Source organism: Pteropus medius, unplaced genomic scaffold (genome assembly GCF_902729225.1).
Source record: "Pteropus medius unplaced genomic scaffold, Ma_sr-lr_union100, whole genome shotgun sequence".
Classification (NCBI taxonomy): Eukaryota; Metazoa; Chordata; class Mammalia; order Chiroptera; family Pteropodidae; genus Pteropus; species Pteropus medius.
Genome location: NW_024351731.1, coordinates 423856 through 445285, shown reverse-complemented (window position 1 = coordinate 445285; position 21430 = coordinate 423856). Strand labels below are relative to the sequence as shown.

Sequence of the window (21430 nt, the reverse complement as noted above, 5' to 3'; positions counted from 1 at the left end):
CATTGCAGAAAAGAGACAAGTCTCGGTTTAAAATTGATGTCTGGTCCTTACTTGGAGTAGAGGAGCTGATACCCGACTTCCGGTTCCTGGCAGGTTCATTTCAAGCTTTGGTTTTCACTCGTGGGCATGTTGTTGCCTCTTCAAAGTCCGATTGGGTTTGAAAGGAATTCGAAGCACTTACAGCAAAACCACTAAGCTGCATCCTCCAGGTATAAAACCCCCAAATGTGGCATTTCCGTGGGAAACCACAATGAATCACTCCCCCTGGCCGCCCAGTCCAGGCCTGACTGGACGTAAGTTACTTTGGTTTTCTCAAACTCTGTAAAGCCTTTCCAGACTTCTTCACAACCCCAACTCCCCCACCCCCAGTGTCCTGACTCTCAGGTCAAGAGCAAAATCTCCAATTCTGTGAGGTTTGCTGAGTTTCAGATTTCACCAGAAGGGGGTCTGCCATAGCTACTAACCTTTTCCTCTGCAGAGAGCAGTTTCTGAAACGCTGCAAAGAAAAATAATCATTGGGTGATTAGGAGGGAAATGAAGTTCTAAGGCTTTGTAGGTAGGCATGGGTGTGTACAATACACACTCCGCGTGTTAAGACCCTCCTTTTGCTGATGTTTCTTTCTGGAATAAGGATGATCGTGGCTATTGTTTCTTTGGGCATTTACAGTGTGTCAGTCCTGGCTAAACATTCGGTTACCAAATCAAACCTATGAGGTCCGTATTAGCACTTTATTTCGCACTTGAGGAAGAAGAGGCTCGGAGAAGTGACATATCCAAGGTAACACAGTTAGAAAAAAGGACAAAGCCAGGTTCCAAAGTCAGAGTCCAAAGTCCATGCTATTACCGTCCTATTACTATACTACCCTGATCGGGAAAGTTTCTGTCGCCTGGCGCTGGGCAACATTTGAGGAAATGAGCCGAGGGGAAGCAGCGAAAGGGGCAGCCAGGTAAATTCATTTCTTTTATTGAAAATACGGAAAACGGCTTGGAGACTGCAAGTTCATCTTCTGCAAGATGAGGGGAGAGAGAGGCCAAGGCCCTTTCCCGCGGTCGGTCGGGGGCCTCGGAAAGGCAACTCCCAAGGCCAAGGTTTTATCCGGACCGATCCCGCCGCTTCCACCTCCCGGCAAGGAGAAGACGGGCGGGAGGGGGAGCGGGGCGGAAGGCGGGGGGCGCCGGCCCCGGCCCCGCTCGCTCGCGGGAGTCCGCGGGCCCCCCAGCCGCGTGCCGGAGCCCGGGTCCCCCGCCTGCGTGCCGGCGGGCCGAGGGTTAAGCGAGGCGGGAGCCCCCCGGCGCGGAGCGGCGGCCGGACGGGAATGCTTAGTCAGGATTCCGATTTCCTGTCGAAGTGTTTGGATTTCCTGAAACCCGCGCCCTCCGCCGCCGAGCGGGATCGTGCGAGCCGCGCGCGTCGCTGCGGCCTCCTCCCCTCGGCACATGGTCGCCCGCCCCTTCCTGCGCCGCGCTCGCCTCCCGCGCCTCGCCTGGCCGCCGCCGCCGCCGCGGGCGGGCACTCAGCGCTCGGGCAGCCCGGCCCGCGCCCCGCGCCCCGCGCCCGCCACTCCCCGCCGCGCCCCGCGCTCCGCTGCGAGAGCCGCGATCGCCCGACTGAGGGGCCGCGGCGCGGGCGTCTGCGCCGCCGCCGGGGAGCTGGCGCCGAGCCGGTGATGGAATAATGCCCAGCGGCCCGCCCGGTCCCGGTGAGTTGCGAGGCGCCGGGGCTGGCTCGGTGGGGTGGGGGGGATGCCCTGGGTCGTCGGCGCCCCCGGCCTGGGCCCAGCGAGCAGAGGCGCCGAGATTGCGCGCGGGGCGGGCTGGGCTCCCGGTTCCATGCGCAGTGGGGTGTCCCTGCCCGCGGGGAGGGCGCCGGCCCGAGCTCTGCAGGGCCCAGGGGGTCTGGTCCCCCAAGGAGACGCCGAGCTGGGGCGAGTGGGGCCCCCCGGGTGGCTCCGCGCGCCCTCTGGAGAGAGGCCGGGACAGCGCGCCTGCTGGCCGGGCCCCGCCGATGGGGCGCCCTCCCGGCGCGCAGCGCGGGCGCTGGCATTGTCTGCCTGGCGCGGTGGAGGAAAGTTCCCCGCCGTTCCTGGAGGGCTGGCGGGTCCCCGCGGCCCCCGCCCCGCCGGCCTGGACGCCGCGCTGCCCGGCAGCCCTAGGCCACTTGCTCAAAGCAAATGAAACGCAAGGGAAAAGAAAGATTCCCACTCGGGGCTTGATGTTTGCTCCCACGAGGACTGGGAAGTGGCTTGCGTGTGAACGCTTGTACCATTTTGGGACCTGCTGCATTTCCTGAGCGCGACATGAAGTTTAAAAGAAAAAAGAAACTCTGGCGTTTGGCATTCTGCGATTTCATACATCCCGAGAGTTCTTGGGCATTCCTTGAGCGTTTCTCTGTAATAATTTATTTTGCCATCGGGCAGGAGGATGGAGAGCCAAGTCCAGACCTTTGTTAACTTGACCTCATCTCTACTTGCGCTAGTCAGAAATGTTGAACAAGAACTCTTTCCCACTTTTCCCATAGACTCGGTCAGGTTGTCTTGGCATAATTGATTCTGGGATGAGAGCAGAGCTGGGCTGCTGAGTAATGTTTGAGATTGTAAAACGTAATTTAATATTGAAGCCAGTTTTACCTCTGTTGCAACATTTACCCCGAAGGCCTTTCCATTTTGCAATTGGAGGGCCCATGTAAAGCAAGGAGATGCAGGTCACCTGGAAGCATCAAATCTCAACAGTTTAGCAAGGAAAAGGATCTTTAAGAACGACTGTTTCAGCTCGTTCTTGTACAGAGGAGGCTGAGAGAGGTGCCAAGACTTACCCAAAGTCACACACATGGCCAGTCTTCAGACTCCCAGTCCAGTGCTCCTTTCAAATGTCAGTTTATGGTCCGCCAGCCATGACACGAACACTGGGAAATAAATCTTCTTTGCATTATAACCTTTCTTATGTTTGTGCCTTCTCTCCTGTCTTATCTATTATTGCTATTTTTGAGATATGCAGGTATCTCAAACTACATATTTAGAAACAGTTTAAAAAAAAATCCTTAACCCCTGCTGTTCAGCTAAATGTATTTGGAATGTAAAATGAGTGGCTTATTACATAGGGTATTACTTATCTCTCTCCCATTCTTTTGTAAAAAATAGAGACTTCCAAGTCCAAAAAAGGGCAGTATCTGAGCACCTAATGCACTGTATGATGTTCTCCAGACTTGATTTTCGACCCTCCTGTATCTTGTGAGCTAAGCAGCCCATCTATTTTCCTCCTCATGAGAGCTCCGAATGGCTGGTTTTTCATTTTTAGTATGTGATAACGTTGGAGAGAAAGGACTTTTCGCAAGCTTGCCATTTGGTGAAGGAAATTGAAATTCTCTCCACCTCCCCAGTCCTCGCCAGCCACAGTGAGCCAGATTTTCAAAATCAGTCAGAGCTTTGCGGGCCCCAGAATGAATGTGTGCATTCAAATGGGGCCCTCCCTCGGCCTCTCGTGAGGACCCGCTTCCCAGCTGGCATCTCTGTGCTGCAGCCAGGTGGCTGAAATGTAGAGGAGAGAAGGGGGCCCGTGTTACCTGCATTCTTGCTCCGAGTTCTCCGTTGCATTTGACTGGATCTTGCTGCCCCATCTCATTTTCCCCTCTCGTGCTGTGTTTCTTCCTCCCACTTCTCTCTCGGCCTCTTTATCTGGCCTGGGCTCTGGAAGAAGCCTTTTCTCTGTGATGCATGAACGATCCCCACATGAGCAACAGTGACAATGACAGCTAACATTTATTGAGCACTTGCTGTATGCCCCAGACATGTTACCTAAGAAGTCCCGAGGAGGAGAGGGAAGTCCTTTGGGAGCCTGGCCCAGAAAGGATGGCACTTTTCAGAGGCATCTGTAATTGAATCACTTTCATTCATCCAGTACGAATTTGCTAAGTGGCTCCTCTGTGGGAGGTGCCAGTCCTGCAAAGATGAATAGGACCCTGTGTTCAAGGCCTTCTATTTCCAGCCTCATCTTTCAATGTCAGCCTCACACTCTCTCTTTTAATCAGTCAATTCAGCAAGCCTGTATCGAGCACCTGCTCCAGGCTAAGCACTGTGTGAGGTCCCGATGACATTGCGATGGACTAGGTGGGCCCGGCCCCACCCTGGCGGACCTTGCACTCCAGGGGACTAGCGGGCAAAAACAAAGAAGCAGGTAATTTCTAACAAACGAAAGATTGCGATTCTTATTATCAACGAGACACACAAGGGATCAGAATCATGACCGAAGTGGACTGGGGTGGAGGTGCTCCTTGTTTTGCTAGGAAAAGGCCTCTCTGAGACTGAAGAGTTCAAGAGGAACTGGCCAGGTAGAACGATTGATTGCAGGGGAGCGCATTCCAGGCAAAGGGATCAGAAACTGAAAGAGCTCTCTGTGCTCCTAGAAGTGGGAAAAATCATGGTTGAGGGCGGGGCAGAGTGAAAGGGAGGGATGGGGAGAATGGCACGAGGTGAGATTTTAGAGGGAGGCAGGGGCCAGGTCACACAGCAGGTTGCAGGACATGCTGGGGAGGTTCCCCACCAGTGCAAAGGGAAGCATTAGAGTATAGGCTCAGGAGTGGGATTTGATTGACGTTTTTAAGGAGTTACTTTTACTGCTTTATGAAGAGTAGGGGGCAGAGAGGGGAAGCAGGGAGACCAGTTAGAAGACCATTCATTGCACTAATCCAGGAGAAATGATAGCTTAGACCAGGGTGATACCAGTGGAGGCAGAGAAGTGAGTGTGACCTGGTTAGATCTTGGAGGTAGTATCAATGAGATCTGGTGATGGATTAAATGAGGATGTGGCAAGAGGAAAGACCCAAGGGTGACTCCTCGGTTCTGGCTTGAATAGCTAGGTGTCGTTTGGGGAAGCTCGGGTTCCATCTTGGCCATGCTAAGTTTGACTGTCTGCGAGGCATCCGGGTGGAGATTGCGGGCAGATATAAAGGCATGCGAGTCTGGACCTCAGAGGACATATGAACTGGAGACGCTCATTCAGAAATTATCACTGTGAAGCTGAGCCACTAAAGTGCTTGCCGGCACACGTCCCGCCGTCTCATTTCTCTGAGGGTCTGCTTATGTTCTTCCCCTGCCTGGGACCCTCTTCGTCTCTTCTGGGCTAAGTCCTGCTCATCTTTTATTTTTTTATTTTTATTTTTTTAGGCAAAACCCTTGGTTGACCTCACAAATTGCAAAGACCCCCCCATCCCACTCATCTTTTAAAATATACCTGTGTCTTTATTTCCTCGAAGATGCCTCTAGCGCCCTCCCCCACTCCCATCCCTTCGTTTACCTTCATTCTGGTGTCCAATCGAAGTGACCTTTTTGTAGTATCTTACATCTACGAAAAACTTGGTACGCACCCTGCCACACAGTAAATCCTCAACAAATGTTAGCTGCCGTAATCATCATCATCATCATCGTTATTGATGGGAATAATAGATAGGCATATACATAAAAATTCCTTTATATTAGGGTAAGTATAACGATAAATGATACATCAGTTTCTTCTTGCTGCTGTAACAAATGACCACAAACGTAGAGGCTTCGACAACACAAATTTATTCTTTTACAGTGCTGGAGGGCAGAAGTCTGAAATGGGTTTCACTTGGCTAAAATCAGGACTCTGTTCCTTCTGGAGGCTGTAAAAAAGAAACTGTTTCCTTGTGTTTTGGAGCTCCCAGGGCCTCCTGCATGTCTTGGCTCATGGCTCCCTCCTCCATCTTCAAAGCCCCCAGCATTAGTCTTAGACCTTCTCATGCCATCTCTGGTTCTCCCTTCTGGTTTGGCGCCTTTAAGGACCCTTTTGATTGCATTGGGCCACCTGAATAATCTGGAATGACCTCCCTGTCTTAAGGTCAACTGATGAGCGATCTTCCTTCCATCTCTAACCTTAACTCCCCATTGCCACGTAGCCTGACACATTCACGGGTCCTAGGGTTTAGGACGTGGGCATCTTTGGGGGCTGGTAAGGGAAGTTGTTATGGGAGCTTTGGGGAGAGGCCCCTCACTCAGATGGGGAGAAGAGGCCAGGGAAGTCTTCTCAAAGGTGGGGGTCAGTCTCCACTTGTGTCCTCATTGTCCTCCGAGAATTCATTCCTTCATTCAAGCTGTTCTCCATGCCCGGCTGTGCATGAGGATTTAGAGCTGAAGATTCACTTCACTGTGCATTCTTTGAGCTGCAGGCCAAATTGAGGTCACTAACTCTTCTCAACCTGCCTCGTGAGTAAATGAAATTCACCAAGCCATGAAAACCCTCTCCCAGCGCACTGCCTTGTACCCACGCCCAGGACGGAGTGGGGAGTGTGACGGGTTGGTACTGTCTTTCAAAGTCTACTGTGGTTGACTTCCCGCACGTCATGAAGCCAACACGTGTGCCTTTTGTGTAGCTAAGACCTTGGTTCCGGAGCCACAGCTAGTGTCCCCAACCTCAGTCAGCCCTGTTCCCAAAGCACACCACCGGTGGGGTCAGGAAAGAGTGTGTGGTTTGATCAAGACAAATCTTTCTGAACCATTAGGGGAAAAAGTAACTCAGGGGCCTGGGCTAGTAGTGGGTGACAGCTGGCCCCATCTTCTGAGAGCCAGAGAAACACACCATGATGTGTAGCCACATTGCTAAGAGCGGGTAATTGAGACCAGACTTCAAACATCCTCTCAGTTATTCGGAGAAAGTGGGCTTCTGTCTCAGATACTCCCCAGATACATGTCTCCCCAAGTCTTTATGCACTATAGAGAGCCACATTAGTTCTGTTGGCCACCAGTGCGAGAAGGCAGAGGTTCCTAGCCGCCTGAGGTTCCCCTGCCAGTCCCTTCAGTCCCCGTCCCTTGGAAGTGCCATGAACTAGCTCGTCTTGTAATATTTTTGTCGTTTCCTCTTCCCATCCCACTCTGAGGCAGGAAATACAAAAATGCACAGTTAAACAACAACAACAACAACAGAAAAGTTAGCCAGCAATGTCTTCCCAACTGAGGGATCGCAGCTGGAGTCAGGTTAAGATAAAAGCACCCATCAGCGCTTCCCCCAGCTGTGGCCTAGAGTTCTGGAGAACCAGGCAGGGTGCCAAGCAGCCGTGGGCAGGACAGGAAGGAGAGTCCAGGCAACGCCTGCCTGCTCGTGGCTTCTGGGGAGTAGCTTGAGTTTCCCTCGTCCAGGCTAATCATGAGTTTCCCATCAAGGCTTCAGCCTGTATGAAACTCTGCCTGTGCATCGCGATACCGGGCGCCTGTTTCATTGTAGTTTTAGATCTAAATAATGATCCTTTCGCGCAGAAATGCAGAAAGTGGTCGACTGAAAGGCCGTGATATATGTAACTTGCCCTCAAGTAGTTCAGAAAAAAAAAAAATGATATAAAAATGATATCTGAGTGAGAATAAAAGGAAAAAGCAAATGGAACAAAATCATAGGTGAACCTGGCCCGTGGGGTTTCTTTGTGCTGTTCTTATTCTCGAAATTATTTTCGAATAAAAAGGGTTTTGCAAATTCAAAAACTAAAACGCTCGACTATTCCTTTGTAATTGCGACCTTGATAGATACGGGTTGGTTGAGTGGAGTGGCTGGTGGGCAGGAAACCAGAAGGTTCTGGAGTCCTCTGTGGACCCGGCCTTTCCTTCTGCCCTCGTACTTGCTGTGCTTAACGGAGATGAGGTCGGGAGAGCATTGCACAAGTTCCGTAAACGGGAGCGTCGTTCTGACCGTCCGGCATGGAAGCGCGTGTCTGCTCAGTGGTTGTCTCCCCTGCATACCGAGCATTTTGAAGGGGCTCGGGCGGGGGGAGGGGCCTCTGTGTGGTTCCTCTCCTCTCGTCCCCTTGTGCCCGGCACACGCAGGCACGGACCAAGTACACGGGCTTCGGTTGTTCAGTCGTGTTGCCATATTTGTTGAATCTTCTCATCATGGAATTTCTATTTTTAATGACTCTACCTTTTACTTCTAGAAATTCTCTTTGGCTCTCTTTCAAATCATCCTGGCCTTTAATCCCCGAGTCTTATTCGTTCATTAGAGTTTCTCATTTTTATTTCATATTTTTGTTCGAAATAGGCTCACATTCTCTTTTAGGTTACTCTACTGTGTTCGTTCTAGACAAGCCAATTCTCCCATTTCCTGTGCCTTCTGGTTTTGGGGGTGTGGTGGTTCATACCCCCCTGGGAGTCTCACCTCTCCCGGGTAGCAGAAGTGGTTATGCAGAATAATTTTATACTTTAGCCGAGGCCCCCCCAAATTTCCTGAGTCCTGGACAAGTTTCTCTGGTAGCTTCTGGGCTCGAGGCTTTTAACCTCATATTAATGGTGTGTGTTTGGGCTCTACACCTGTACGCCTAGGGCTGTCGAGTTTGCATAGGAGCTTTTTTCTCCCCCATCCAGACCCCGAGACAGCAATGAGCTTTCTTGCCATTTCTCTGGACTGACGAGAGAAATCGTTCAGGCCCTCTTTCAGAAGAGACCGGAATCACTTTGGGGTCCTGGTTTTGCAGAGGGGCGGGTCTTGGCTCTCCTGTAGAACCAAGTGGAAACCAGCTAGCCTAATACATTCAGTCTTCTTTTCCAGACTAGGAAAAGAAAGGACATTTACAAAAATGTAAAAATTGCCATTTGGGGAATAGAAAACCGGAATCAATACCAGAACAATAGCAATAAAAAAAAAAAATATGCTTCAGATCAGCAAGCATGCACTGAGCACCTCCTGGCATTTGCCCTGCAAAGGGGCTGGGGGCTGGGAGGATGAGGGTGGAGGTGGGGCAAGTAAGAGCTGGGCCGTCAAAGGCCTTGTTCATCTTTGTAACCCCCCAGCACAGAGGAGACAATAAATGTTTTGAAAGAAAGGACAGAAGGAAGAAAGGAAATTTATATAATTAAAGAAGGCAAATACTAATGCAGGAGACAGAATAAGATAATGAGAAATAGCACTGAATCGAGACTCAGAAATCCAGAGTTATGTGAGCATTACTAGCAGCCACTTAGCCTCTTAGAACCTCACTTTCTCACCTTCATAAAGGGGTGACAGCCGCTCTCCTCTGCCCAGGTCACGGCGAGCTCATGATCGTGGGAGGTGGGAGCATCAGGGGGTAAGGGAGTCTTTCCTGGCTTCAATGAGGTGATGGGACAGCATGTCCTCCAGCAGCCCCTTGCTCTAGAGACTCCCTCGGCCTCGCCTCGTAACCACTGTGGGCTCTAGGGTTTTCCAGGGAAGGGCTGCCGGCATTTCAGGTCCTCCAAACTCGTCCTAACTAAAGGGATGTTTGGTGTCAGGTCAGGAGTGGGGCATTTGGGAGCCGAGCTGGCTCCTGCCCCTTGTGCTGTTCTTTCCCCTTAAAGTTCCCCCTGGGGGCCCACAAATGAGGCCTGAGCTGCAGCTGGGGGATGCTGGGGGCGCGGACTCTGTGCCTGGCGTTGCCTTTCTGCTCTCTGACCGGCCGTCCTCAGGCTGTTCCTCTGGACAGCGGAACTCGTGATGTCTCCAGTGGTCTGTCCTTGGGCCAGGCCACTCTCCCTTGCCTGAGGTGGTTTGGAGGGTGGAGGGTAGGAATGTTTGTCATGATGCAATGGGAAAACCATCGGTCTTGGAATCCGTAATGATAGCTAATATTTATCGTGCATCAATACGTGTCGAACACTAATCTAAGCAGTTTTCCCATATCAGCTCATGTAATCTTCATAATAACCCTATGAAATAGGCATTATTTTTATCCTCATTTTATACACAAACGGAGATGCACAGAAGCTAACTAACTTCCCCAAGATCAGACAGCTCATAGGTGGCAAGATTTTAAGCAAGGCTATCTGTGTTCGGCGCCCACACCCTTGACCACGATGCAATATTGCCTCTAAAGACTTGAATTTGAATTCCATGCCCTAATTCCTCACATGGCCTTGGGAAGGGTCTGCCCTTAGTCTTTCTCTTAGCCTCGAGCTTCTGTTTCCTCTTCCGTGAGTTTTGTAAAAGTGTGCAGATTTTCTAAAAAGATGTTAAAAGAGCGATATATACAGAAAGTGGCTGAGCACCGAGCACATACTTGGTACTGAACAGAAATGAGTGGCTTCTCAACGGGATGAGAGTTCTCATTTGCATGATCAACAGGGAGAGGAAACATGAAAGAACTAATTCTATTTAAAGGGTCTTCGTTGCACAAACTTGCCTGCAGATCCTGCTCTGTGCCAGGCACCCAAAATAGAAAGACAAAAAATCAAGGTCATGCCCTAGAATTTCTTATAGTTGGTTAGTAGAGAAAGATGTGTAGCTGTTTATAATTTGGACCGAGGTGCCCAGTATAGGAGAGTCACAAAGGGCTAGCCATGCGTGTGCAGGGAGGGGAGAGAAGTTTTGGGTGAAGAGGTGCCCCTTCCAGCATGGGCGGGATTTCAGTAAGTAGAGAGAGTGAAGGAAGGTCATCAAGGCTGAGAATAGCCGGGTCACGGTCTTGTGGTAGGAATGCGCTGGTTATTTGTGGAGGTGTAAGGAAAACTCTGAGTTAAAGTGGCATTTGGGGTATAAAATGGAATTCAGTCATCCATGTTATTTCCTACCCCTCCAAACACGCACTGTCGCAGAACCCCTGACGCGGAAGAGCAAACTGCCGTTGTTTATAGGTGTTCCCATAATAGCCTTTAGTGAGTTTCCTGTCCTAGGACAGTCACTTCCTCAGACCTAAAATAGACCGGCAGGAGGGTGGAGATGTGGGTTCTCTGCCTTTTACACTCTGTTTAAGGTGTGCTTTAGAGGCGAGTAGGTGAGAAGGTGTAGCAGATACCGCTGGTTGACTCTCAAACACCCTTTCCCCTCCTTCCTTGTCGACAGAACGTTGAACTTCAGAAACCCACCCTCCCAGGGCTTTAAGGGCGGTCAGTCGCAGCCCCACGGGTGAATCCCTGTGGTCCTGTCCCCCTGGACAGTGACTGGTTTAGGCACAGGCATGAGACAGCTCAGGCTATCATATATGAAGGGACATGTGCTGCGGGCGAATGGGGAAAGATTTTTCTTCATCTTAAAAAGAGACATTTTTAAAGAAAGAAACAGTCTCTCTCCCATTGTGGGACACAGTATGTGATAGCTGGTATGGTGGCAGCCATCTTGGGACCACGAGGGGGCCCTTCTTAGGGACAACGTGTCGAGCATGTCAGAGCAGAAAGATGGAAAGGACAAGACACCGAGACTATTTTGAGTTGAGTTTTCTGTTACTTTTAGCCCAAAAAACATCTTAACTAATACGCATGGGATGGCCACCTCATATGACATCTAGGTGACGTGGGGTCCCCTGCACCCTTCCCCACTCTCCCTATGCTTTAGCCAGCCACTCTGTTGGAAATCCATCACCAAACCGTACACTTTTATACCTTTGCAGTTTTGCCATTTTTCTACCCAAATTGCCCTTTCTCTGCATTCCCCACCTACCAAAATCCCAACTTATTCTTTAAAGTATGACTCAAATGCACCTTCTCTGTGTAGCCTTTCCTGATCCTTCCTGTTGTAATTAATTACTTTATTCTTTGAGCATCCATAACATTCCCTCCCTTCCTTTCTTCTTTCCTCCCTCTCTCTCCCTCCCCTATCATTCTTTATTAAATGCCTACTATGTGCCAGCTGTGGTGTCGCACACTGACACCATCCTTTATGAATAGGGGCAAGCATGCATAGCAACTTGGGAGCCAGTGTGTTTTGTGTGGTCACACGGGAGGGAGCATAAGGCATCAACGGGGGCTTGTGAGGAAGTGCCTGACCCCACCTTGCAGGAAGGGTCAGAGAACACGGTATAATCCATGGTTTGTGCTCGGAACCAAGTGACTCAGTGTGGCTGGACCCTAAAGTTTGAGGTGGGATGCACTGAGGCTGGAGGGGAAGGACAGTCACAAGCTTGGGCTTTAACTTATGGCCATTGAGAAGCCATTGAAGGCTTAAGGCAGGGGAGTGATGTGACACTTGCCGTTTAGAAAAAGTTGGTTCTGGCTACATTGGATGGAATGGACTAGATGGGTGGAATGGACTAGATGGCTGAGAACAAAGACTGGAAGCAGGGAGGCCATTTAGGATGGTCCTGTGGGAGTCTGGGAGCAAATGGCCCAGGACATGGAAAGGGACGACATGTAGACAGTGGGGTGGGCTGGCTTGGGGGTTGAGCAGGTGAGGGGCATGGGGAGAGCCGTTGATGACACTCAGCTTTCTGGCTTCTTCGAAAAGCTGAGTCACGTCTGTGTCTCACAGACCACGGCCTCCTCAGGGTTCCGGTCCTATGAGTCTGTGCATCCCCGAGGGTGCTGGGTTCCAGGCTTCGATGCAAGATGGGGAGAGGAAGAAAAAGGAAGTCTGCCCCCCTTCTTTCTTATTTCTCTGAAGAGCTTCAGCTCTTCAGTTCCTGTTTAAGTGAACAGGAAGTGGAGCTGTGACGGGGTTTTCCTGGTGTCCTCGCTCCCTAGGTCTGAGCCCTGAGGAGCAGGAGGACTTTCTTAACGCCTGTCACTCATTGCCTTTCTTTTCTGTTCTCTCCCAAACCAAACCAAATCTGCATAAGCCTGGGCCAGCATCTCCCGTCCAGCCTCTTCTGTGTGTCCCCACTTCCTGCTTCAGGCCAGGCTTTCATGTCATCTCCCCTGAGTCATCCAGCCTTTTCCTAACTCACTGCCCTCCCCTTAGTATGTTCTCCAAGCTGATACCAGGGCAATCTCCTTAAAACTTCAGATTGGGGTCACCCACCTGCTTAATGAGCTTCAGTCCCCCTCTCCAATGCCCGGGTGGTCAGATGAGGAAGAAAGCAGCCTGGACATGTTAGCTGCTCAGACCTGAGGTCAGCCCTGGCTGCCAGTTTACTGGCTGAGAACCCTTGGACAAGCCAGTGAACTTGCCGAGGCTACATTTCTCCACCTGTGAAATGGGGATGAGCTGCCTCACTGAGTGATGGTGAGTGAGAAGATACATTCAAGTGCCTGCCTGAAACACACAGGCCCAGAGACACACAGAGGCAGACACGCACACACACAGAGACATGCACATGGGTTTTCTCTCTCCCCTGCAGACTTATTCATCTGGGTGGATCCTTAATGCACTAGGTGTGTATTTCGCGTTTGATGAATGAATTATTCGTTCATTCTCTTTTAACTTAGAGTTTGACCATCGCTTTTTTTCGATAAATTTGAGAAACTCTTTCAGGTCGTCCTACAAGGACCGGAAGGGGCAGGGCCTTGATGCTCAGAGGAGTTCATGGGGAAGAAGAAAACGAGGTCAGGACTCCAGCACGGCTTCCTGACTCCATGCCCCATGCTCTTCCCATTGGCCACCCTGTGACTTAGTGGGTAGTCAGGAGCCACCGGCTGGGGCAGGTGCCAGGGTTCTGGGATGTAGCATCCTCAGAAAGGGTGGGGGCCCGCCACACAGCTATTAGAGACAACAGCAAATTCGAGTGTTTGCATAAGCAGGCCGCATGAATCAGTCAGTGAATTATACATGCGTTTTTCTGAGAGAATCTTAATGGACATAACGACATATGTGTGTGTGGGGTGTTCTCATCCTGGAACAAGCTGGGAGTTGGGTGGGGTAAGTTGAGTTCAGCGATGATATTTTAAACTTCTAGTTTGGAGGAAGTAACAGTGCCGAGCGTTTGCAGATGGAGATTGTGTTGGAGCTGAAACAGAAAGTCTGCAGGGGGTAGTCCTGTCATCATAGAGCTTCTGTGGTGTAGATGATTGGGAAAGAGTTTGAATCCCGGATTTAGGTTGGGTCCTAACTTGGCTTTTAGTTGCTGACCTTGAAATTTGCTGATCTTGGGCCAGCTCCGAGCCTCCCTGAGCCTCAGTTTGGCTACCTGCCAGGTGGAGAGACTTAGGCTCCTGTCCTCTGGGGTTGTGCTGAGCACGCTGTGCGGTGGTACTTGGAGAACAGCGAGGTTGGTGCCTGGTACATGGTAACTACATGTGGACATGTGAGCTGTCCTAATGATGATGATTTTTAGGGGCTGAACTGTATCCCTCCAAAAAGCTATGTTCAGGTCCTTACCCCCAGTGCTTCAGGATGAGACCTCATTTAAAAATAAGGTCTGTACAGAGGTATTCTAGTTAAAACGAGGTCACTGGCATGGCCTCTAATCCAATATGACTGGTATCCTTATGAAAAGGGGAAATTTGGACTCAGAGACAGACATGCACAGAGGAAAGACGATGTGAGGACACACAGGGAGGTGGTGGCCATGTGACTGGAGTGATGCATCTCCCAGCCAAGGAATGCCAAGGATGGCTGGCAACCACCACAAGCTAGGAAGAGGCAAGGAAGGATTCTCCCACGGGCATCAGAGAGAGCGTGGCCCTGCCCACACCTTGACTTCAGACTTCCAGCCTCCCCAGAACTGGGAGAAAATGCATTTCTGTTGCTTTAAGCCACCCAGTTGTTGGTAATTTGTTACAGCAGCCGCAGCAAACTAAGATGATGATAGTGATGATGATGATGATGATGGCTGGTGGTGGTGGTGATGATGATGATGATGGTAGGTGGTGTGATGATGATGATGATGATGGATGGTGGTGGTGGTGGTGATGATGATGATGATGGTGGTGGTGATGATGATGATGATGGTGGTGGTGGTAGTAGTGTTGATGATGATGGTGGTAGGATGATGATGATGATGGTGATGGTGGTGATGATGATAATGATGATGGTGGTGGTGGTATTGATGGTGGTGGTGATGATGATGAAGAAGAAGTATTTCTGACTTGCTTGTCGGCTTCCCTGTGCGGTGCATTGAGAGGAAATTCAAAGCTTACGGGAGCAACTCCGAGTTTTAAGGATGGAAAAGGCAGCAGCCCGAGTCCTTCTATGTCACAGAGACAGTATGTTGAGGTAGAAGAACATGGACTTGGGCATGGGATTGTCCCGGGTCAGAATCCTGAATGGGAATCTGTCTCTTGCTTTGGGACCTTGGGCGACTTACTTGCTCACAGCCTCAGTTTCTCCGCTTTTCTGCTTGTGCCATTGACATCTACTGCAGGGTGGAGATTAAAACGAAATCGTATAGGACAAATCGTATAGGACAAATGGCACGTGGGAGGCCTCAAATAAAAGTCATTTCTTCCCCGCTTAATACATGGGACTCTGGAATAAAGCTCTGTGATGCTCATCAAACCCAATAATCAGAGATGGAAAGAGAGTGAGTGGCATCTGGAAGGCCTGCACTTCATGGCAGCAAATACGCTATCACTAACAGAAGGGGCTGGGACTCCTAATTCTTATTGGCAAGAATAACTCTGATGTCCTCATTGCTCTCCGATGACTTAAAATATCGTGCAGAAGCAAGTAAAGGCTTTTGCAGCCTTAGGCGGCTTAAAAACAGCCCCTGGGTACAGCTTGACTACGCTGTTGTCCCCATGACCCACTCATCTGGAGAGGGTTCCGCTCCGCCTTTCTGCCCAGCATGACTCCCAGCCACTCTGGCTAGGAACCTGGATATTCATTCTAGTCATATCTATTTGAGTCTCCACTGTGAACCAGCACTATTCTGGGGGCTGGGCAGGAGCAGTGAGCATAGCAGAGAAAAAGCCCAGTCCTCATGGAGCTGAATTTCAACAGAGGGAGACAGACAACAAACAGGCATTGAACGCATAGAGAAAAATTCACCAGAATGGAGGCTGGGGAGTGCTGAGGGTTTGTGTACTATCAGACAGGGTGTTCAAGGAAGCGTTCCCTGAGAAGGTGACATTTGAGAAAAGACCCAAAGGAGCTGAGGAAGTGAGCATGTGGCATTCTGGGGTAAAACGGGTCGTAGAAGGAGGGACTCACCAGTGCAAAGGCCCTGGGGTAGCTGCGTGTGTGACATATCTAAGGAACCTTAAAGGAAGCCAGTGTGGCCGGAATGGAGCAAGTGATGGCTATCTGTTGATAAGGGGGAAAGGTGGGAGGGCAGGTGAGGGCATGGCCTCGCTGGGGACTTTTGACTTTACTTGGAGTGAAGCAAGAAGCTCATGGAGAGTTTTGAGCAGAAAAGTGATCTCGGCTTACTTGTTTTTTGTTTTTTTTTGTTTGTTTGTTTTTTCCCAGGATGCCACCATCTGCTTTATAGAGAATTGTAGGGAGGCTATTACAATAATACAGACAAAAAAGTCCAAATATTTACTTAAGACAGAGTCCTACTGAAGAAATTGCCGGGTCAAAGGGTAGGCACATTTTAGTGTCATAGTAATTACCAAACGGCCTTCCAGAGAAGCTTACCAGTTTACTTCCCGAGAGCGGTGTTTTGAGCGTGCCCGCCTCCTCAGGCCAGGCTAGCCCTGCACATGATCATTATTATCGATCTCTGTGTGGCGGATTGGCCAGAGACAAGTGTTGTTTTGATTTGCATTTTCTTATTATTGAAAACATTGTCATCTTTTCGTAGGCCGTCGGTTTTCCTCACTTATTGTCTGTGTGCATCTTTTACTCATACTTTCATTAGGTATGTATATTTTTTCTTGTTGGTTTGAGGTCGTTCTTTATATGTGAATGTTGCCAACTACCTCTTCAATGCCTTACTCTGCTATATATTTCTATCAGAGATGTTCTGAATTGTTTGGAGATAACGAGCGGCTTAGGTGTTGGTTAGAGCGAATATTGTGGAATAAACAATAACTAAAAACAAAAATTGTAGATTTGCGTGCCCGTGTTAGCCCAAGCCAAGTTTCCTTCCGTGGGAACATCATCTTCTCTCTCAGTTTTCTCATCTGCATAATGAGAGGGTTGTCGATATGTATAATGATATCAGAGTCAAGAAGAATTCTTTGACTTTATGGCAATTGCAGCACTCTTGGTATCCACCTGTATCTTACTTAGTCTCATCGAGATTTAGACATTGTGCAATGTTCCTTTAAATGCCACAAACTGAATAGAAAGTGGAATAGGTATGGCCTACAGCAATTGTCGCAAACTGACCTAATCCTGCACTTCTCCATAGACGTGGTTCTTGACTCCACTTTGCTGGCAGCTGTGACCTCAAGCCACTTGCCCCACCTCTAAGGATCTCACCTTTCTCCCTCAAAGTGAGGGAGGTGAAGCACTGGACACTGGGGTCGTTTCCAGCTCCATCTTTCTTATTCCTTGTTAAGAGGACTAGAAAGAAACAGTCGTGAGGACGTCGAGGCTTCAGCCTAGCTTGAGGTTGCAGAATTAACCAGCGACCTCTGGATTTAAACCCAGGCTCAGTGCCTCCAAGCCTCTGGCTGTTTCCCAGGCTCCAAGCCCCTTTATGGGCAAAGATCCAACATCTGCCATGATGATTGTCTGTCGCCCAGTGGGCCGACTTCAGTGGTGCTGTGAATCCCCTCTAAGACGTTAGTCTGTGAGCGAGAGTTATGGGGACACGGAGAAGAAGGAAGGATGACGATTACAGGGGAAATGTCTGGATTTCTGAGGACAATGGGTGAGTCTGGGCAGGAAGAATCTAGAAGGAGCTGCAGAGAGCCCACGATAAGTGAGGAGGCAGGAAAACACACTACAGCAGAAGAAGCAGTGGGCGGGGTGCAGGTCTAGGAAGTACCCAGTGATCGAATCCTCCAGATCACCTTTATCAAATACGACCTGTAAAAATCAATGGTTATAATTCATATTTATGTCACTTTCTCTTTGATTTATGCCACTCTGATATTTAAAGAAACATTGCCTAATATCTGAAACTCAGTGATGCTAAATAAATACAGGTGGATCAACATTATCATAAAACCACAGAATTCTTTGCTTTTTTACTTCGATGTCATTAGCCAACCTTTTTATTACACAGATGAGAAAACTTAGGTCCGGAGAAGGAAAATGATTTTCTTTTTTTGAGCGATCGGATTTATGCGTTTAATTTCTGAAAACCAAAGCTGAAGTGAGGCTGAGCTAGTCAGTGTGCAAGATGAACCAGCAGGACCTTCCCGCCTGGAAGCAGAAAACCAGGCCTCATCCGGAACGCGCCAGTTCAGATCACATTAATTTTTCTGCGTGGTCACGCCGGTCTCCACTCCTGAACTCCCGCAAGGCCGTCTGTGATGCTCTGGCTCCACGTTCCTCTTCAACTATACCTGTCACACTTCCCTCTCCTGCTGCTCCTCCCGCCCCCCTCCTCCCCTTTCTCCCTTTTGTGCCTCCCCCTCACACTTCCCTCCCTATTTCAGGCCCCCACGCCTTTGCTCAGCCTGGTCCCTCTGCCTACTTGACGAACACCTTCTCCTGAACTTGAGTGTCTCCCTTTGCAGGAGGCCATTTCCGACCCACATGATTCCCAGTAGAATTAGCCATCTCCTTGTTTGTGACCTCACTCTGTTCTGTACTGACTTTTGTCAAGGCATCCAAAGCATTTTAATGACTTCTTTTGTATATACCTCTGTCTTCCTCATTATTTTGTGGCTTCCCGAGAGCAGATACTGTTATACAGTTATTTTCTTTGGAACCCAGAGGATCTAGTATAGGATCTGGCACATAGTAGATGGTGAAGAATTTTTTTGGATGAATTAATGAAACCTTGTATAATTCAATTCAATAGACATTCCACACCAAGGAGATTGGGATGGTGTGTTAGTTAGTAATACAGGGTTAATAGCTGCAGTAACAAATAGTCCCCACTATGTTTAATGGCTCAAATACAAGAATTTTTTTTTTCCCACTTGTGTGAAAGTCCAAAGTGAGTCTTGTTCAGTGGGTGGCTTTCCTCCATGTGGTGACTCACAGACCTAGGCTTCTCTCATCTTTGTGGCCCCGCTGCCCCCTAGGACTTGGTCATTGTCTGCATCCATTGGCAGAGAAGTAAAGAGGTAAAGAGGTAAAGAGAGAGGTAAAGACCCGCCCACTTCTTAAAAGCCTGGCCTGAGAAATGGCAAACAACGTTTCTACCATCATTCCTTGGCCGGAACTCTGACACATGCCTGCGTCTAACCACAAGGGAGTCTGGGACATGTAGTCTAGCTGTGCGTCCAGGAAGAAGAAGAAACCAGTCCGGTGAACAGCTAGCAGCAGCCTCTGCCACAGATGGTGAGTGGGCCTCAAAACCCTGTCACTTGAAGCTCGTTTGAAGGAATCGAGACTGTTGGGCCTGGAGAAGGAAGATTCCTGGTAAAGTGGCATTTGTAATCACACACCATAGTTTGCCAGCTCCTGGTCTAGAGGGATCTGAAGTGCCTCCGAACTCGAGACGCCGCGATTGTATTTATTATGCATCGTGGTTCATTAGAATACTCTCTAAGTGCTGTTGCTGCTGGGAGGTGAGAGAGGCAAGGGATGAAGCAAAACTGAATTTTAGGTTGTGCCGATTATTGGAGACTCTATGTATGTCTCTCTAAATCACATAATTACATATTTATATATTAATATAATATGTAATAGCTCTATAATGATCATAATAGTAGGTAACAATCCAACACTTGCTATATCCCAAGAACGGTGCGGAGGGCATCATGTTTGATCCTCATTTATATTTATCCTTATTTCATAGATGAGTAAACTGAATCTCAGAGAAGTCACCTGCCCAAGGTCACACAGCCTGCGCTCTCAAGTGCTATACTGTGTGTTCCTCATTTGAGCCTGATACCAATTCTACCAAGTAGATATTGCCACTGAGAAAGAGTCGTAATTTGGTATTAAGGAATGAATGAAATCGATCCTTTGAGCTCCACAGGCTTTATGTACTCTCCTAGGTTAATATCATAATAATCATAGGTCGACCCAGCGAAGTTGGTATTTTTTAGCCCAATGTTACGATGAGGAAGCTAAGCCTCAGAGAAGCTGAGACGCTCGGCTGAGGTCACCCAGCGGGCATGTGGTTGAGTGGGTGTGTCCATCAGGACACTTCCTGCTGCATGGAACAGGACGAGTGAATGAAAGAAACGATGAGGAAGTGCACTGGCTCACGTAACTGCCGGCCCACGAGGCGGGGGAGGAGTCAATCCAGGTCCCCACAGGACACACGCAACACCTTGGAATCAAGGTAATTTCAGGAGAATTTTGTAACAGGATTTTCTAAAACTGAGGTTAAGTTGACATAAAATTCACCATTAACTATTTTAAAACATGCAAGTCAGTGGCCTTTAGTATATTCACAGTGTTGTTCAACCACCACCTCATCCCCCCCGCCACAAGAAAATCTCTGTCCCCTTTCAACAGTCACTACCCACCCCAGCCCACCCCCCACCTCCGAGGCCCTGGCAACCGCTAGTCCGCTCTCTGTCTCTATGGATTCAGCTATTTTGGATGTTTTATATAAGTGGAATCATACACTCGGTGGCCTTTTGTGTCTGGCTTATTTCACTCGGCATCATGTTTTTGAAGTTCTTCCGCGCCGTCGCACGTATCAGTACTTCAATCCTTTTTATGGCTAAATACTATTCCATTGTATGGACGGACCACATTTTGTTTATCCAGCTGTTGATAGACATGTGGGTCGTTTTCACCCTCTGGCTGTTGTGAATAGTGCCACTGTGAACATTCATGTTCAAGTGCGTGTTTGGAAGCCTGTTTCCAGTTCTTGGGGGCATACACCTACGGATGGAATTGAGTCATCTGCTAACTAGCTTTAACTTTTTGAGGACCTGCCAGCCTTTTCCGAAGTGGCTGAACCATTTTACATTCCCCCCAGCAATATTAACTGATTTCTCCACATCCTTGCCAACACTTGTTATTTTATGGTTTTTAAAAAAATTATTATTATAGCTGACCCAGTGGCTATGAAATGGTATGTCACTGCGGTTTTGATTTGGATTCCTCACATGACTAATGCCTTTGAGCACCTTTTCCTGTGCCTGTGGGCCATGTAAGGGATCTTTGAGGAGCTATGGGCATGCGTGGGGCATCTCCAGGGATGGCACGGTGCCTGGGGCACATGGCTCAGGGGCTCCTGTGTCAAGCCTGGTGTGAGGGGTGGGGAGGGAACAGTTCCTGGAACCTGGAGATAGCAAGGGCTGTGCACAGGGGCCTTGCCCAGAGCTGAACCTTGGATGGAGGGGCATCCAGTTCACCGTGACCCACAGAGGGAGTGGGGTGGGGGTGGGGGTGGGGCGGATACCTCATTCTCCCCTCTCTCCCGTCTCCCTGTTGGCTAAAACCATCTTGCAAACAGGAGGGGTAGGAAGCCCCTGCATTATGAGTCCCCGAGGGTCAGTTTGAGGCCCGGGGAAGGGGCAGCGGGGAGAGCGGAGCGAGAGGCTGGCACAGGGCAGGCTTAACTTCCCGCATTTTCCTGCGGTCCTTTGCGTCTGCCCTTTGTGTGGCTTCTCCCTGAGGCGAGGAGTGAGATGAGCTGCGGTCCTTGTGAGTTTCACATCTTCACTGTAACATTCGGAGGAAGAGAGAAAACACCATTTCCAGAACCTCCTGTAGAAGATCAAGAAAGAGCTTTCCCCAGAAACCTACAGCTTCAAGTTTCATTGACCCAACGTGCATCACGTGCCCTTCTAAACGAATTACTGGCAATTTACTGGGATGATCTGGACCCTTTGGGCCCACACCCTGGAAACGCAGGAAC

At 49.4% G+C, this 21430-nt stretch overlaps 2 protein-coding genes across 4 annotated transcripts in view; one reads left to right on the top strand and one right to left on the bottom strand.

Moving 5' to 3' along the window:
* LOC120588720 (translation initiation factor IF-2-like) overlaps window positions 1-2633 on the bottom strand; it is an 8728-nt gene extending 6095 nt beyond the window's left edge. For both annotated transcript variants that reach the window (XM_039845877.1, XM_039845876.1), the window contains exon 1: window positions 52-2633. In XM_039845877.1, the coding sequence (XP_039701811.1) occupies window positions 1321-2283 (963 nt within the window). In that variant the 5' untranslated portion in view covers window positions 2284-2633 and the 3' untranslated portion in view covers window positions 52-1320. The remainder of the gene's footprint in view (window positions 1-51) is intronic.
* Window positions 1580-21430, top strand: part of ASAP1 (ArfGAP with SH3 domain, ankyrin repeat and PH domain 1) — a 294496-nt gene continuing 274645 nt past the window's right edge. For both annotated transcript variants that reach the window (XM_039845875.1, XM_039845874.1), the window contains exon 1: window positions 1580-1700. The gene's annotated coding sequence lies outside the window, so the exon portion shown is untranslated. The remainder of the gene's footprint in view (window positions 1701-21430) is intronic.